The 20170-nt window shown below is 35.4% G+C and overlaps 1 protein-coding gene across 1 annotated transcript in view; it reads left to right on the forward strand.

Moving 5' to 3' along the window:
* Window positions 1-20170, forward strand: part of LOC120633199 (G-protein coupled receptor dmsr-1-like) — a 66211-nt gene that overhangs the window by 26563 nt on the left and 19478 nt on the right. The window contains exons 2-3 of the mRNA XM_039903341.1: window positions 14664-15087; window positions 19535-19693. Of these exons, the coding sequence (XP_039759275.1) occupies window positions 14803-15087; window positions 19535-19693 (444 nt within the window). The 5' untranslated portion in view covers window positions 14664-14802. The remainder of the gene's footprint in view (window positions 1-14663; window positions 15088-19534; window positions 19694-20170) is intronic.

A 20170-nucleotide genomic window follows, 5' to 3' on the forward strand; every position in this document is an offset into this window, starting at 1 on the left:
CCAGTCTGAAGTGCGTGATTGCTGGTGTAATTACTGGCTCATGAGTCTAAGCACCTACGCCTAGTAGGACGTGTCCTTCCATGCCCTGCGAAGTGTTGCTCTGTTTATAGGCAATGGTTTTCAATTTTAACATCTTGCTTGATAATTACTATAAATAAGGGAACATTGTGAAAAGAACAGCAGCATTTTTAGACCTGTGATGTTAGTTAGGAGATTTGTGTACAACAGTAAGCACCGATGTCTACCATATGAATTAGGCCTAATAGACTAAGATAAAGGATGATTTATGCTAGACCGTGGCGGGAAAGAGCCGTACCCCTTTCGAGGTATGGACGTAACACAGATCCTAAACATTAGGAACATTTTATATGAAGCAGTACATGCAGCAGAGCGTGCCGTCTGTTGATGGCAAATCAGAATGCCGTAGTACTCACGCCTCCTCTAACCGCGGGTGTCGTACAAGGCAACTAATGGCAAATGACAGAGAACGGACAGCAGCATCCTCTGTGCAACTACTACAACCTAATGCAACCAGTCTGCTCAGCGCGGCGTGGTGATAACGAGCAAAGCGTTACGGGCTATTAATGATCATGAGTGTGGGCTACACCGTGTGGCGTCCGTGCTTCAAAGGAGATTCCGTGCCCAACTTCTACAATAAAACTTGGCGCTAGATACAAAATGTTCGTGATGTTTAGGATCCGTCTCTCGTCCTTATCTCGTGCTGGGCACGTGTCGTTCCCGCCAACAAACAAGGCGACTAATGGAAAATGATAGAAAATGGACAGCAGCATCCTCTGTGCAACTACTACAATCTAATGCAACCAGTCTGCCCAGCGCGGCGTTGTGATAAAGAGCGTGGCGATACGGGTTATTGATGATCATGAGTATGGGCTACACCGTGTGGCGGAGAGAGAACTTCGAAGGAGATTCAACCGTGCCCAACTTCCACAATAAAACTTGGCGCGTCTTACAAAATGTTCATGAAATTTAATATCCGTCTCTCGTCCGTATCTCGTGCGGGGCGCGGCTCGTTCCCGCCACGGTCTAGCATAACTAATCCTTTAATATCGGATATTTTAATGACCTTCAAAGCTATGTAAGTACCAAGATATGTAGTCGAGGCGCCAACCTGCCGCACCGCATACGACATGCCGTTTACCAAATTTAATTTGCATACGGAAAATTCAATACGTATTGATCTCTACTGTGACAAGGTTAGAATATTTTAGGAAAATGTAATAATAATATGATATTTTCAATATGTTTTCGCTAATTTATTTATATATTTTTGACCTTGGTAAGTAAACAAGGTATTGTTTTGTTTAAAAGAATTGCGATTTCACACTAAAACTAACTTGTCGACCATGAGCTTTGTCTTATTTAGTTGGATTTCTTGACCTAAGTAATTAATTATTGAGCTTGCTCTTCCAACGTTCTTTAAGCAATTATTCATCCAAAGTATGGAAGAGCTCTTACACAATTATACACCACAACCATGCCCCTGTTTATTGTATAATGTATACTCAGTATCGAATTTGAACGCTAATTCGCTTGGCATTACGTCTGTTACTGTAGGGTGGTGTTAGTCACCAAGAAAATTAATAATTTATTAATTCTCAAACTAGCCCTGCATTGAATCCAATCCGGTGTCCCTCCAAAGACTTCAGTGCTCGCTAATGCGCGATGAAAAAACATGTAAGCTTAGATAATTTCGTAATGACAGCCTTACATTTCAACTTTATTTACTTGTTCGTTCTTTTTATATTTTTTATTAAACTGTTTTCAAACACACTTGCAGGGAATATGAGATTTATAACTATTTATTTTTATTAGAAAAAAAAGAATGTATCTTTGAACTTTGTGCCGTCACACTTATTAACATACAAAATTACAAATGGGCCTATACATTTATTCATGGCGGTAGTGTGTGACACATTTCTGTTACTAATACCTTGAAAAATTGCCTCTGCATCGAGATCGATATGTCATCCTTTATTGAATACTGGACGTTACGACTTTATTGAACGTAGGCATATAGGTAAATGATACTGGCCTACTTACGTTCTATTTACATGACTGTCCAAATATGTATGTAAAAGCGTTGATAGCCCTGTGGTTTGGACTTCGGCTTCACTTACGCGGGGACTGAATTCGAACCTCGGCATGCAGTTTTATGCATGATATGCAATTAAATACTATGTTTTAACGGATAAGGAAACCAGCGTGCCTGAGTAATCCGTAATGTGCTCAAAGGCGTGTGAAGTCCACCAATCCGCGCTTGGCCAGCGACGAAGGCCTAAAACCCTTATTATTCTGAGAAAGGAGAGCCCGTATCCTGTAAATAGTGGGCATGTAATGATGACGATGATGTTTGTATATATGTATGTGAGTTTCTTTGATAGATAGAGATATAATATAGGGGATTTTTTTTTATTGACGATAGGCCAGCGATTCACGACAATCATGTCCGTTAGAAAGCAATGATGAGGTCTAGGTTGGAGCACTCTTGCCTAGAAGAAGCCTATTCACTCTAGCCTTGAAAGTACTCAAATCATACGTGGCAGGAAACACAGTTGCCGGGAAAGCGTTCCACATCTTAGCGGTAGGTATCAGAAACGTGGATAAAAAAATGTTATCTTAAAAATCCTTCATTCTTCAATTGTATGATCTTAACTTTTACAAAAGAAATTATTATTCAATCGAATATCGGAATGCCTTCCATTTGAAGGCATAAAAAATCGGTTGCCTAGTTATCATGCAACTAGAATTTCTTAGAGCATTGAAGAGAAATCTCCTTTTGTGTGTTCTATCGACTTTTTATTAGAGAACGCTCTGTAAAATTGTTTCAAGTAATAAGGGACGTTGGCGTACTAAAGAGTAACGCTGCAGAATCAAATTTCTTCGGAAAGCTGTTATTTTTGTACTACCCGTTGTTACAAAATTCAAATTTCTCTCGCACGTATTTATATAGCACTAGTTTTACCCTGCCACGCTTCGCTGTGGCACATTGTGATTGAATGGTTGAGAAAATAGATAAAAACAATCCTTGATGCGTTATATATCATGCTAAAATTTCACCTCGACCGGTGCAGTACTTTTTGAGTTTTTGAAGCGTACACAAACCGACATAACATCTTTATATATAAAGATGTTATGTTACGTATACTTATATCTATTGTTATGTATACTTATATATAGCAGTTATATTAAAGTCATGACCCTAATCGATCTTTCCATGCGACATCGTACCGGAATGCTAAATCGCTTCGCGTAGGGTGGTAGACTAGCCAGGGGTAAAGCTTCCCTCCAGACCAGATCAGAGAAAAAATTTCAATAAAGAAATTATAAATTCCCCAATTGCCACTGCTGGGGATAGAACCCGGGACCGACAACTTAAAACCTTCAACGCTCAACACTGTGCCAACGAGATCGTCAAACGTCTTCCTATTTGAATAAGTGAACCAGCTCTCATCTCATCTCTTACCTTTGTTTTGGGGTATTTAAAGGGACGGGAAACGAATTCCCTAAAAGCCAGGGTAGCATTGGTGGGTCCTCTGGGGATTTAAATGTTCATGGGTTGACGTAATCACTTAACATCAGGTGATCTGCTTGCTCATTTTCTCGACACGTTCCTATATATCTATGGTTTTTATCGTTTTAAGTATCTAATAAAAATATATATAACACATATAATTTGATACAATGATGATAAAAAAAATTTAAATATTTTGAAATATGTTGAACTATATATAGGTTATTTAATTTTCTTTAACTTTACTTAAGAATTATTTAGTATCAGCAAATCTAATGCTTAACTTGAAAACTTGTTATTGGTTGTATATCGGGATATTAGTCCTGGCCATAATGAATTAAAAAATCATCTTTCACATATTAAGTGATATAGGTATAATAAATAAATTAAAATAAAATCTTACAACTTTCAATATAGTGTATATTATCCTACAAGTTAAGCCCTTTCATTTGTTACCCATATTGGTTAAGTTGTGGAAAAAAATGTATTTCGTGGCTAAAAAAAACTGAATCAAAATCTCTTCAAAATGCTACAGACAGACACGTCACATGCGACACAAACTTATTGTCGTTTTTGCGTCGGTTGTTAAAAGTGTGCTGTATTATATATATTGTCAAAGGTAAACTTGGACCACGTGTACAGGAGCTAAGTCCTAAATATAGATCACTTCTATTGTAATGCATTCTATATTGAAGTGGGATCCCCTCTTTGTACTCGTAATGGCAACAGGAATTTTTATTGCTTTATTGTGTACCCTTATTGAACCTCCGTTTTACAATCGAGTAGATTTAATTTGACTCTCCGAGAGGGAATCACGATACTAAGACAAATTTTTGACTTTGATTTTAATGTTGATTGTAGAACAAGTGCATAAAACAAGCTATTATCCGGAACGTTTATCGATCCCAAGCAAGGGTAGATGTTTAAGTCGAGTATTAAATGGGTTTAATGACCGAGTTATGCACTAAAACCTATATAACGCGGTCATAAAAAGATTGCGAGGAAATTGTCTAGTGATATACATAAGTAAATGTTTCTTTAATACATATAAAAAAATGACATAATGAAACATTTTCAGAGATGGAGATGCCTATATATGTATTTGTCAAGGAAAACGTTACTAGTACAGAAGAAATTAAAAAAAAATCCTTATTAGACTCTCAAGTGATGAAAGCCTAGTTATGACTTCAGCTTAAGGGGTTTTCTTTCAAGAGGACTGAGTTCGATTCCCGGCACGCACCTCGAACTTTACGGAGTTATGTGCATAAAAATATAACATGCTTTGACGTTGATTGTCTGGTCTAGTGGATCTCATGTTTAACTACGATTCGAGAGTTCTTGCGTTCGAATCCCGTATGTGTATTGCGTTGTTTCTGCTAAAGAATTTTAAATATCAGACATAGGTGTACAATACCAGAGCTAGGAATTTGTCGTGTCAAGCCCCATGCCTCGGAGCGGTAAGCCGTCTGCTCCTGTTATTATCACTAACTTACAACAATAGTCGTTAAAGTCCACCAACCCTCATTGGAGCAGCTTGGGGGGTCTATGCTCTCAAACTGTCTTTCCTATGAGAGAGGAAGCCCGTACCCAGCAGGTAGCTGTGGGACAACTCAAGTCGTAAACTGAGTACATCATCACGAGAAAACATCGTTAGGAAACCTGATAGTTGTCCATTTTAAGGCCTAATATGGACAACTCCATATAATCTCAGAGGCGTGTGATGTTTGCCAAACCGTTTTTAGCCAGTGTGGTAGACAATAGCCTAAACTCTTTCTGAAAGGAGACCCGCGCCCTGCAGTTGGGTTGATATTGATACAGATGACCATTACATTCTCATTTACTTTATAAACTTGTATGCACAAGAGCATAAAAACAGTTTATATGTGCTTACACCTAGCATTACCAGAAAACTTAAGACAGTAAGTAATCAGAAGTAAAAAATTTAATAAAGCTAGTTAAGCAAAACAATGGGATATTTCAGTTGTTTGTTTAATGCACATAATATGACTTCCCTGAACTTTGTATATTGGGCTCTTTAATTTTATGTTCCCGGATATTCTATGGAAATTATCATCTAGAGAACAATCCCGTTAATCATTCTCATAAACAATTGCGGTACAGTTTACGCGTGTAATATCATATGTACAAGAAGGCTTATTTCAGGAGAACAAGGGCCTGGAAACGTCATAGTTCATGTTATTATTTTTGCACTAGCCCACACACAGAAGCACGTACATATACATACACTCGCTCTCAAAATCTTGGGCAGCTGGCCCCCCTGGAAATCTCGCAGAAAATGTAAGGGCTTTCTTAAAAAAATTATGGCAGATACAGATACAGGCAAACAAACAAAAATGAAAAAATATAGATTTCAGCATCGATCGTAGAAGGCCGGACGATATGAACCTAAAAAAATCTCTCTCCCCCAAGACCAGAAGCTGGGTACGCCCATGATTATTATTATCAATGCTAAAAAGATTTTCCAATGTTCCAGACATTAGTGCGTTCAAACAAACTAACAAACGAAAACATTACTCTTTAGCTATTAATACTATTAAATTCAAGCACAAATCTTGGCGTCCTTAATAAGGTCAAGTATACTTTACGCTGAAATAGTTTCTTACCTTGTACAAAGTCTAGGATCTATCATGTTTAGAACTAGATTTCATCGCCATCATCATTAATATTATTAACTTCTCTTTTTCTTCGGCGCTGTGGAAAAGTTTTATCACTACCTAATGGCTTCCTCTCCCATTAAAGAAAGAGATTTTTAAGACGAGACTCTTTGAGGGTTGGCATACTAATAATAATAATAAATATACTACGACAATACACACATCACCATCTAGTCCCAAAGTAAGCGTAGCTTGTGTTATGGGTACTAAGATAGCTGTTGAATATCTTTATGAATATAATACATATAAATACTTATAATATACAGATAAATACCCAGACACTGAAAAACAATCATGTTCATCACACAAACATTTTCCAGTTGTGGGAATCGAACCCACGGCCTTGGACTCAGAAAGCAGGGTCGCTGCCCACTGCGCCAATCGGCCGTCAACCTATATAATGTAACAATAATAATCAGATGTTTTAGTCATACCGCTTCGCTTATCTTGCTGTCCAGGGAAAAATAAGCTGTATGTCTTCTCTTCTTTTTTGAATAAGGCCAATTTTCAAACTACGGGCGGACGGAGTTAATTATCAGTGTTCTTGTAATTCCAACGACAATCCATGTAGAAATATTTTATATTTATGAATGACCTCCTTTTGATGAAGTCATCAAGAGCTTGCTAGTTATTTTGATTACTGTGTCATGGGCACTTATCCGTAGGTAATTCATTTCTGAACTCTTTGTATACTTTCTGTCAAAAATCCGAGTCTCCCAAAAACTACCGGAAAGCAAAATCAGAAATCACTGGATTCATACCTATGTGTTTCAAAGAGATAATAACTAAATAATCGTAAGACAAAAAAAAAACAAATTGTGGGTACATCAATAAAAACAATTAATTTTGTACAGCTATGCATAGTATGTAATTAATTCCTTGAAGGAATTAATATATTTTTTTGAAATTTTTTATTCCACTACAAGTTAGCCCTTACTTACTTTCCACGGCCAGAGCCTCGCACTAGACCAGACCAGAGAAAATTCAGAAATTATAAACTCCCAAATTGCCGCTGCAAAAATCAAAACGGCTATCTCCAACTAAATATCATAGTGCTCACCGTTGCGACAGAGAGGTCGTCCAAAAAACATGACCTGAAATTTCTGAATTTGAGATGTGCATTATTTGTTGAAATCATTCCTTAACAAATTATGTTTAACTTTCAATCCATTTGCAACGTCAAATAAGTATTAGCATATTATGATGAAGCTACTGTTTATGAATTGATATTGTGTTTGTTCGTTGAACGATGTTCTTTATTTGAATACTTTTTCAAACGTCGTTTTTTCAATCCTTTATTCGACAGCGGAACTCTGAAAATAAATAATTCATTAAAATACCTATATTTCTTGCCAAGAGTATTACGAAAAAACAATATTAAATGTCTTTCGGTTTTCGGTTTCTTATTCCAATTTCACTGTACCTATTTCAGCATTGCTACGAAAATAGAGCGTGGCAATATTGGTGGGTTCGTTTTATTTATTTAACACCGATTTATCTCCCAAGCTTGTGGCGTTGTTCAGCGAAGGAAGTAAATTCGGGAAATCAGTTGTATTTAAGTTAAATTAAAAAGCGATAACAGCCTAGCTTGCCATTTGAGGGTACTGAGTTCGATTCCCAATATATTTGTTCATTACCATACACTTGATTGCTTGAGAGTTTCTCCATAAAGTTCTCCAATCTGCGCTCGGCCATCGTGATGGACTACTGTCTAAACCCTTTTCATTCTTAGAGGAGAGCCGTGCTTTGTAGTGGGCTAGCAAGTTAGTAATAATAAATAAATAAATAATAATAATAAATATACTACGACAATACACACATCGCAATCTAGCCCCAAAGTAAGCGTAGCTTGCGTTATGGGTACTAAGATGCCTGATGAATATTTTCGCTGCAAACTGCGCCAATCGGTCGATAATGAATAAACCGAAGCATCTGATCATCTTTATTTGACCCAATTGGAAAGCTGGACATACCTCGGTATTTTAAGGATCTTTATGGTCATCTAAGTTCTGACTCAATTTAGAACTGCACCAACGCAAACAGGGCTTTTCGTAACTCAGCTCGCGCGGGAAAGTAATAAATAAATAAATGAATAAATATACTACGACAATACACACATCGCAATCTAGCCCCAAAGTAAGTTGTGTTATGGGTACTAAGATGACTGATGAATATTTCAATAAATAATATACATAAATACTTATCATATACAGATAAACACCCAGACACTGAAAATCATTCATGGTCATCACATAAATATTTTCCAGTTGTGGGAATCGAACCCACGGCCTTTGACTCAGAAATCAGGGTCGCTGCCTACTGCGCCAGTCGGCCGTCAAAGTAACACGTACGTACAACCATACGTCACAATAGATCCTATCTAGTCGACTAGCAGAAGAAGAATAAGAACACAGCCATGCTTATTCCTGCCGCAAAGCGCCATTGCTGTCGCCAAGCAGTGCTGTGTACCGATCTTCATATATGCACAAAAGCAATGCCTACCCTATATTTTTCATATAACACAGGAAGGCGATTTTTCTTCTTTACACCCTCTTCTTGCTTTATGCCTACTGTAACTAAACCAATTGGGTCATATTAATTCAATATCGTTATACGCTTATATAATATATAAAAAAACAAGAAATAATGTTGTCCAAATCTAATGATTTCCAAAGAGAAGAATCTATATTTTGATTGTACGATTATACACTCAGCCAAACAAATGAACGGTTAAACAACTAACTCGAGAGTCTCCATATCGAGCTCTCAACTCAGCTCAATTTCGCTTATGTAAGCACAAATATTCAAAGTAAACAGCATTGATAGAGGTGTAAGTCGGCAACAGTTTGCACTCTATCCTGCCTACAACTGTTTCCAATAACAGTCCGATTTTAATTGCCATCCTTATCAGTGTGTGTAATCTACTGTGTAGAGCTAATTTAATTCTATAAGTAAGACTCTCAGACTCAGATTGCAACCCCTCATGGTAATTGATGATGTTAATATGGTAGCGGGCTGACGTGTTTAAGGGCATGGCAGTATTGTTAAGCCCATATGTTTACGCGGCGTCGTACCGTAACTCTTAATCGTTTGACGGTAAAACTTTATCTTTAGGGTGGTAACCAGATACGGTCTTTACCTCTTGCCAGACCCGAGCAGGAAATTCAGAAATTATTTACCCCAAATTTCATCTACCGTAAATCGAGTCCAGGACCTCCCACTTATAATATAGCTGATAGCTGAAGATAAATTGGTTGTTGAATGAGTTCAGTTTTTCATAATTTATTAAATTAATTACTATACTTTTATTGTACACTACATAAACTAAACAGTACTTTGGATACAAGTAGGCGTTTCGGAATTCCATGATATATTATGAAAATATTAAATGAATAATTGTTAAGTCAACATCTGAGATGCTCCGGTGTCGGAGTGAAACGTGCGAATACAGTACATTGCCGAAGATCTGTTTTGTGTGGAGCATAAAGATTGAAAATTAAATAAAAATGACACCATACTTACAGATTCTTCAGCTTTTCGCGGAGTGTGACAAATTAAGCTTAATTTTCATAACTAAACAAAACAGAAAAACAATTTATTCCTTTTTAGGTAAAGAATATTCAAATAATACCTACTGCATAAAATTTCTTTTTTCCCTGAAACCAACTTATCAAAACCACTTTTTCGTTCATAAGTTAAAACGTGACATTGCAGAAAAGGTTATTACGTTTCGTTACAAAAAAGTCAAACACGTTCACATAATATTCCGCCTGTGAAGTTAATAAATCATTAACTTCCGACATTTCCTCGCCCACGAAAATTTCTGACACTGTTAAGGAAATGAGAATTCTATTTTTTTGTTGAAAAACATACCATAAGAATAACAGACCAAAAAACTTCTTTTTTGCACGCCTTTTTTAATCATCGATTATTTACAACGGTTAGTATTAATGGAATCGTTTTTAGGCTAAGGCAGTAGTGTTATGTACAAGAAACGAGCTGTACATAACACTACTGGCTCTAAAACTGCTTCTGTATCTGAAAACAGTTACATAACGCGTGCTCTGAGAATTCAGATAAGAAACTGAAATGTCGTAAAGCGAGCATTGCGGGCGGTCATGCAAAAACGAGAGCTTTATTGAATACTGGCACAACTACTCTCGTACTTTAGTAACTTGTAACGTGCATTAACTGGGTTTTAACACGGGCTTCAAAGAGCTTTTGTGAATTAGTTCCATAAGCTCTGAGTACAAAGAGCACCTCCAAATATTTATTACGTACCTAATCAATATTTGGAATTGAATGAATATGAATAATTGGTAAGACTTAACTGTAGAGCCAACATCTCACGAGGATGCTACGGTGTCGGAACGAAACGTGCCTAAAGAGTACATTGCCCCACATCTGTTTGGTGTGGGGCACATTCTACCGACTTTCCTGCTTTTTGCGTAGTATAGCAAATTACGCGAAATTTTCATTGAAATATTGTCATTGGATAAAGTTATTCATTTTAGTGATAAGGACCACTCTTTTGAAGCTAAAATGTGTTAGTTAGTAGAACCATTGTGTTTTGAAAACTTTTTATACGTGTTTATACGTGTTATGTATGTGCTCATTGAAAAGATAGCTAGGATCTGTTCCTTTATTTTTAAAACGCAGCACTTGTTATGTAAACTTTTAGTCTTCAACTGTTGCGCACTTGTAGTCTAAGTGTTTCGGATGGGTCGGACTCTCATATCAAAACACTAGAAAGAGTAATTGAACGTTGTTAAACGCAAAGGAGCCAACCCAAATTGAGATCGTTTTGAAAATTTTAGCCTTCTATATGAACGTGGAATAATATCACAGTAGATACGCAGTATTGTGTGTCGGAATGTGTGAAAGATACTGCGAAACTATTTAGGTTTTGTGCTACATTTATTCGTAAGTTTGGGATTATTTTTTATTTTATAACGTCCAATTTTGGTAGTTAGGAGTTCGGTACTGCTAACTTTCTAACTCTTAGGGCCTTATAAAGTTTCAAATAAATGTATAGGCCCTAAGGTATATCAATATGGGGCCCTCATGTAAATAATTTATCGAACAGGCTTAGTTCTGCTGCCTATGCGGTAAAGAAGATACGCCATATGACCGACGTAGAAACTGCGAGACTGGTATATTTTAGTTACTTTCACAGCATTATGTCATATGGAATTTTACTTTGGGGTAATGCTGCTGAAATTAGCACTATTTTCGTGCTGCAGAAGAGGGCTGTTCGTTCTATCTACAAAATGGGTCCGAGAGAGTCATTGAGAGATAAATTTAAAGATTTTAAAATAATGACAGTGTATAGTCAGTACATATTTGAAAATTTAATGTACGTTCATAAAAACATTTCTAAATTTAAGAAAAAATGTGACTGCAATAATTTAAACATTAGAAGTAAGAATAAACTTACAGTGCAATATACTAGGTTACATAAAATTCATAATTCGTTTAAAGGAAATTGCATACAATTCTACAATAAACTACCAATTGTCATCTTGGAGATGTCTCTTAAAAAGTTCAAAGTTTGTATTAAACGTAAGCTTATAGAAAAGTCCTATTATAGTATAAAGGACTACGTAAACGATAAAAAAGCTTGGGTGTAAATTATTGCTCTAACCAGGTTGCTCTTCTAATAATTTAAAATGACATAGTGAGATGGTGATAACAAAAAAAAAAAAAAATCACCCGGCTAAGTTTGTTGTGGGCTTCTTCTTAGACCAGGACGCGTTTGGAACCCTCGTAGCTTTAGTTTTAACGAATGTGGTTATCGCCATCATCTCACTACCGTGTGGTTCTTATGTACGCATCAAAAGTGCCACCTGTGGGCCTACTTGAATAAAGATATTTTTGACTTTGACTTTGACTTTGAATATCAATCCGGACTTTTATTCAACACGGAATTTCCAAGTCCATCATTATCTAGGTTAGATAACAAAACTTAACCTACTAATAGAAATGTGACAGCCACAACTTATTACTGCTGCCTACGCAAAAATATCTTAATAGCAGACCTGAAACCTTCTGTTGTCAGTTCAGAGAGAAGGCTCTTAAGAGCACCTACATCAAATCTGTTGATGTTATGGCGGCTCGCCATAGGTATGTTTGGAGAGACACAGTTAGGCCGAGACTTGACTGGCAGTGCTTGCTAAATAAATATATTATACAGTTAGTATAGACTTGTACTTTCCAACTGTTACAATAGTCTCACATCGGTGGCGTGTCGGCAAGCACTGGTTATTAACTCGCGCGCAGGTGACACTAAGTCAGTACTGCTGACGTCACATTACATTTATGCATACGCACATATTGTCGTCACAATGTTGTATATCCGCATAACGTCTAGTCGCTCAAAATTATAACTGCTTCCAGTCCACGTGCTGAATATCATCCATCGTACCAAAAATATTGCAGTAGGCAGAATTGCCTTCCTTAGTTACAAATGCGAATTTGAATATCAATGTTATAGTATACCTACTAGCTGTTCCTAAGAAATAAATTAATTGCTAATGTTCGGTAATCAACTACCAATAAAGAAAATTTTATTAATGGCGGCTAGTCACGGCAGTTCTTATCCATATTTATGTACTATCAGAGATGTACCTGTTATTATATAATGGTAACTTTCTCATCACATAAAAAAGTGACCAGGCTCAAGGGTAATACCTAAAACCAATAGATTTATAAACAAAAATAACCGATGAAACACTTAAATAAATCTAAAACGTCTCAGATCCACAGTAAGGCATATTAAGTTCCAAAGAGGCTGGCAGCATTGTCCCTTTGAATGCCCAAACTACTTCTTTGTTCAAGATAACCGCTAGTTCTTGGATCCACGGTAGGTTTAATATCCCTTTTACGAACACTTTTACACTTTTATAAACAGATAATTTGTAAAGAAATATGACGTAAAAAAAACTAAATATCAGATAAGTAACAAATACGCAATATGAAACCGAACATTCAGCGTTAAGTACATCATTTGACCTTTTGAACTGTCTTAGAAACATTCCAAGAGTTACTTAAAAATAGGTATCTTAAAAAAAAAAAAGAATAACAAAATATTCTTTGGGTTTACATTTAATAAAGCTATTTCAATGAGAATATTATGAAATTCAATCGTTTGAAATAAAAATCAAGAAAAGTTTATCAAATGTTTCTTTCATATTATATCTCATTAATATTTTTAAATTATTTCTGCACCGTTCAATAACTTTTTGATCGAACTTTGACAAGCCGAGTTCGACGTGCCTCGCTAAAAAAATAAAGGAATTTCCGTTTAAATGTTTTACCGTTTTCAACCGACTTAAAATATGGAGCTAGTAATTCAACCGTAATTCAACCGTATGTTTTTTTTTGGTACGTTTTACCTCAGTACGGTGGACCATTTTAATTAGTTGAAGATTTATTGGAGGAATCTTAGAGAAATCGTTGGAAATCTTCCAATACAGAAAAAAGAGTATATTTTTAAAGAACTTGTGCACCTTCTCCCGAAAAGCACCAAATGGTCAAGTGGAACTGATGACGATGACCATGGATGGCCACCGGAACTATACAATAATTAGTTGGGTTATGCTTCGATTATGGAATATGGCTGCTAAGCAACTTATACTCATCACAATTACAAAAAGCTGATGGTGAAGTGCTTGGAGAACTCCTCAAACATTAACACCCCGGCCTCGGGAAAAGCAATTTCTTGTAAAGGATTATGAATTATTAAAAACTAGCTTTTATAACTTAGATAATTGCAAAACTACCACTAAAAAGCGTGAAAAATGTATTTTTGGCAAAATATTAACCGACTTTGTTGAACATCTAAAATGCTAGAAATAAATAATTCTACGAAATATCTTACTTTTTTACGGGGTAGAATTTATGAAGATAAAAAATAAACAAAGTATATAAAAAAAAAAAAATACAATCTCTTTATAAATAGCATCATGAGCTAAAGTTATGAAATATATTTATAATAATATTATTATATTCAGATTGCTCACTACTTTATTCAGACAAACTTTTATTACTCTTTGCTTTAATTTAATTGAACGACATAGTTTTTCATGTCTGTCCGCCAGAACCCTAAATTCTCAATAAAATAAATAAGTAGCTTTATTCACAAGGTAGATTTTCCCATCTGCGTTTATTTGGTTTATCTGACCGGTCTTGAAATTTTGCAATATTCATCTCCAGGGTGTAAGGTATGTCTGTGCAAAATTTTCTCAAGATCGGTGTTGCTGCTAAAACTATACAAACATATAAAATCCTCTACTTCTTTTGCAGAACCAATGATGGCCATCTCTGCAGAGTTGATATATTTTTTAGTTGTTTGTAAAACCAATCACGCTCAACTCATGCTCAACAATGCAAAAACACAGTGTGTTTTACTATTTCGCAGAACCAATGATAATACAATATTCGTTATTCTTTTGCAGAACCAATGTTGACTACCCCTGAAGAAGTGAATACATAATACTCATTCCAAGAGCACGGACGTACAACGACGTAATAGATGGGACGCGAGTCTAGTTTTACTGAGCTAAGTGATGAACAAAGGTGTATTCTCCGGTCACAATGCTTGCGGACGATAATACGCAAAACAGACATAATTCCAGCTACTCGTACATCGGGTCGAATGACACATACAATTTCTTAGAGGACACAAGATTGATTTCATTACTGAACAAAAGAGGTGGAAACCACACTCCTATAGAAGAATGGCTAAAGACACTCGAAGATTTAAGAAACAAATACAATATTTCCGTTATAAAGGAATGCGATCGCTTCGATTATTGCTCTGGGGAATTTCGGGACCTAGTTCTCGCATACAATAGTATACACGGATACATCAGTTTATTAGTAAGTATTTCACTGTTACTTATTAGATATTGCACGTCATTTAACGAATGGATAACAAATTAAGATAAGATATACGAGTCTTTTAAAACTTAATTTATTGCGAAATTTAATTTAGTTCATCGATATTTAAAAGGTAAAATGATAAAAGAAATATCTCGTTTTCGAGACAAAAATACGAATACAGGATTCAATAATAGTATATTGTGCAACAAGTGCGACAACGTCGCACTAGTCGCACATACTATTTTGTATTTCTCATGCGGGGAAAGTTTTTAAACTAATTTTAATTTAATTACAATTTTATTTATTAAATTAAACTGTCAGACGCGTCAACCTCAATTCAGTTTTAATATGTCGATTGTGTTTTTTTATTGTTATTATTTTTTTTTATTTTAGGAATTTTATCTAAATTTGCGTGTGCCAAGAATAATTTACGTGCGACAAATAAACTTGTCGCACTCAAATTTTAAAATGGTAAAAATGGTAAAAATGGTAAAAATGGTTAAAAACCGCAAACGGTTCTTTTTCAACCGCAACAGCGAGGGTCAAGATACTACTTTCCCCGCATGAGTAATACAAAATAAATAACGCTTCGGTATTTGAAGACACTTACTTATGTAAAGTACAAAATCAACTTTGGACTTGCACGGGTTTATCTTGTAAACATGAAAATAGTGAAATTGATAATCTTCGCGGAATTAAAATGAATATAATACTTTTTAGTAATATTTCTTAAATGAAATAATATTAACTAACCCAACAATTTTAATATGTATGTAACATGTGATCTTTCTATTACTGTATAAATCATATAACCTCAAAGGGTATAAGATTTATGGAAATCCAATCTAGGTCAGAACGTTTCTATATTCTAATAAAAAATTGCTGAGACTTTTGTCCGGTTAAAAAATAAGGTTGTAGGTATATACTTAAATGCAATTTTATAAGTTTTACAAAAATTTTAGACATATTGGAACTGATAAGCGACAGATAATGACGCTATTCTATCCTCTTATCCACAAATGCTTTTCGTTAATACACCATAAGTTAGTGAAATAAGGGTTCTATAAGGATTTACTTTGTAATTTGTCTTTGAGTTCTTATTACAGCATCGCGTGTTATTATATTTAATTGGGTTTTCGTTTTTAGTACATTATAATTAAGCATTTTCATATCCTTAAAACACTCTAAGATTTCAAATCTGTTTTTGCAAAATCAAACACTAACTTAAATAGTTATTTTCCATGTCAAGATAAGCATTAATCATTCCAAATTTAATCTCCATAGCATAAGTAGTTACCGATATATGAAGTTGTAACCAGCGAACGGAATAAGTCGATGTCTTGGGTTTGTTTTTACCATTTTGGACGGACTTTAATTTCTTAAAGAAACGATTGGTTGACAAAACAATGCCAGCGAAATCCTTTAGTTCACAGATAAGCTTGTAACATAGTAGTTTCGATTCTGTGTACAACCACAGCACTAGGTAACAACTAATATATCTACAGACAAATCTCTGTTGCAGTGCCAATTTTCCTAAGTGGGAAGACCATAAACACGTCAAACCAACCTAACCGGTGTCTTCGTCCACAAAGCAGTGGGATATTTACATATTTAAGTGAACCTCGTTTCTGCATGCGGGATAGACAACGGTTTTCAATTGAGCCGAGCATTCGTGCAACTGCGAATGTTGATACAAATCAACATGTTCACCCTCAAAAATTTATTGAAAATAAATTAAATTTTTATTTTTTATTCAACTACCAGTAAATTAGAGTTGAAAGCAACTTTTACCTTATCCTGTGCTAAGTTGCTGCTAGAGATAGTTCGTTAGCGATAAGGCCATCTATTGCACCTGCCTGGTTAATAAGTTTTTACTCCAGTAATTGCAATAAAATAAATAACGAAAAAAAAATTCGTAAATTTATTCACGGCAGGTAGTACCGCGAGAGTCAGTTTAAATCTAATTCCGAGCAAGTTCGCACTGGCAAACTAACTACAGTTATAAGTAGCTTAACAACGTGTCATTCAGTTATTCACGAGCGGTAATTACGAATGTTTCGGGGACAAAAAGTTGCCCTTGTGCTGTGTGTGTATCCAGGGTATAATCTATCATTATTTATTTGTCTATTTATTTATTTACTTGCATCGATGTCTTTACATAGTCATGAGTTCCTGTCAGGGCGTAGCAATGAAAACAGTGTGACCGCTATAATTATTACAAATACATTATTTCAGGATTCTAATTACTGTTAGTAGAAATATGTTATTATATTATTCCAAGTTTTAGTCAAATCCGTTTCCATGAAAGTGTAAGGAGCATCCTTTATGCTTATAAATCCATACATCCTTACGAACTTTTAATAATAATATTAGTATGATGAACGAAAGCCCTTGTCGCACCATAAAGATATACGGTCAACGGCTCCACCTTATCTAGATTTTATAATATGGAAATGATTGTGCTAATAGATATAAAAGTCTGGATCGATGACTTTGTCTTTGTCTCGTTGGTCGGGACACATTGGTGATTAATCGCTTGTAAACATAGACATAGCAATGTTTGTTTTTATGATTGTACACAAATACTGAACTAAAATGACAAGTTCTAACGAAGTTGATCTCGGCAAAGTGGAATATTGAGAACTTCATTTCCACGTACCCTTTTTCTGAGTGCTGCATGCTGTAAGGTTGACAGAACTTAAGCTATTTTAATCGATGTGGTCCACAGCCAAAAATAAATGTAATTCTTTACCACATTTCTGGCTAAATGGTTGTCCGCTTTGACACATTTCACTTTAGCGATAAATCCGCCTTTGCACACCTAAACAAGTTTTTTTTTTAATTTCATCTATTGTGTTTTTTTTTGTTTTCTGTTTTTGTGTGTGCAATAAAGAATTTAATAATAATAATAATAAAATTTTGGAATAGAATTTAAATTAAAATTTTTAATTACCGACACAAACAATAAACTTAAAAACTTACGAAATTGATCCAATTTAATTAATAACCTGTGGAATCTAACCCTAACTTGTCATATTTTAAAGTCCGGGTTACCTTACGATATATTTTCAATATCCTACCAAATTTTTTTTTTTTTTTTTTTTTTTTTTTTTTATAGGTACTAAGATTTTATTTTATTTTATTTATTTATTCACAAGAATGTAGGGTACATACAGTTTTTAAAATGTAAAGTAGTTATTATAATATTAATACAAACAAATGCGTGCCTCACAAATTATATTGGTGTGTATGTAATAAATGTATGTAATGGTGCCATTTAAAATCTACTGTCCCTGATTTAGGTAAAAACCTGTATTACAGGCGACAGTGCTCTCCTTAAATTGTTGTTTCGATGATTGAGTGTATGATTGTGCGTATGTGAGTTTGCGTCGCATAGGTAATTGTGGTCGCGTATATGTTTGCTTATACAAGATAGTTATTATATTAAGTTATATATACATATATAAATTTGATTTGCAGGTGTATGTGTGTGTTTGTATGTATGTATTTATATTTGTGTGTGTTTGTATGTGCGTGTGTGTGGTTGTGTGTGTGTGTTTCGAATCGATAGGATATATGGTACGAGTAGGAAGTCAGATCCCCTTAACAACTATTTAAGAGCTGATGATCTCCAAACTGCTGATCAGGTCATGGTTAATTTACCATACACTTTCAATATTATTGAAGTAACGCGGTATCAAATTTTGAATCGCTCGGACATAAGTAAGTTAGTCAGATTCCCTCGTCAATTAGAAAAGAGCAACAGCTCGGTTTATCCGTTTGAAGATCTGGTGATCTTCTGATAAACAGACTTTCATGAAACATGGCTAAGAATACTCGAGGTAAAAGTATCTATGGAACAAAAAACTAAACGAAACTCCATTTATCCGCTTGTAAGCTACGATACTACAGATAGATACGTGAAACTTATAACACCACAAAAATTCTGTTAATATACATTACATATTAAGCGCTTTGGTAAATCATACTGACATTTCCTCAAAGTGGGAGTAAGGGCGCTTTAACTTGTTTATTTTATTAAAACATCTTTTAAGAATATTCATTCTAAATTAGAGGCAAAAGGCGACCTTATTACTAAAAATTATCTCTTCCAGGTTACCTAAACGATGGCAATATATATGAGTGACAGGAAATTTAATCTTTATTATTTTGGGTGTATTATTTCAGGAATAATAAAGGTTCTTTTAAAATTCTATCCCGAAAGGTTTAAATAGGGGGTTGAGGCTTGTATGAATGTGAGTAATTTTTCAAATATCATCCATGAAAAACTTAAAAATTGACGAACTTTCAACGGACCCTAGAAGCATATTCAAAGCAACCTAGAGCAATAATTCGTACTCAAGCTTTTATATCGTTTACGATTTTTTTTTACCATGATAGCAGTTTTCTATTGCCAAAAATATAATTTCTTGTACCTCTACAGATCTGCCTATTTGGCAGCTTGGCCAATGCACTGAACGTAGCAGTCCTTACACGGAGAGACCTGGCCACTGCACCCATCAACCGCCTGCTCAAGTGGCTAGCCGTTGCTGATGTGTTTGTCATGTTGGAGTACGTGCCCTTCGCTATTTACAGATACCTTGTAAGTATTAACGAAACCCGTGTACTAAATATGACGTCATAACAATAGTGGTCATAGTCGAGTTAGGATGGTTAGTGACAGGCTGGGGTTTCTGTCCAGTATAGGCATAAACCAGTTAAATGACACAAAATGGCTGCTGACCGCTACTGAGCTTATTGGCGCAGTAGGCAGTGACCCTGCTTTCCGAGTCCAAGGCTTTGGGTTAGATTCCCAAAATTGGAAACTTTTTGTTTAATGAACGTTCAAAGTTTTCATTGTCTGGGTGTTCTACTGTATAGTCAGTTATTTTAGATACGCTTACTTTAGGGCTCGATGGCAGTGTGTGTATTGTCGCAGTTAGTGTTGCCCAAATGCAAGAACAAGACGAGACTTAGCCAGTCTTGGTCTTGGTCTTGCGCCAATACACCTGGTCTTGGTCTTGGTCTTGGTCTTGCGCTCCCAGTCTTGGTCTTGGTCTTGGTCTTGCAGCAAGAGTCT

Source organism: Pararge aegeria, chromosome 21 (assembly GCF_905163445.1).
Source record: "Pararge aegeria chromosome 21, ilParAegt1.1, whole genome shotgun sequence".
Classification (NCBI taxonomy): Eukaryota; Metazoa; Arthropoda; class Insecta; order Lepidoptera; family Nymphalidae; genus Pararge; species Pararge aegeria.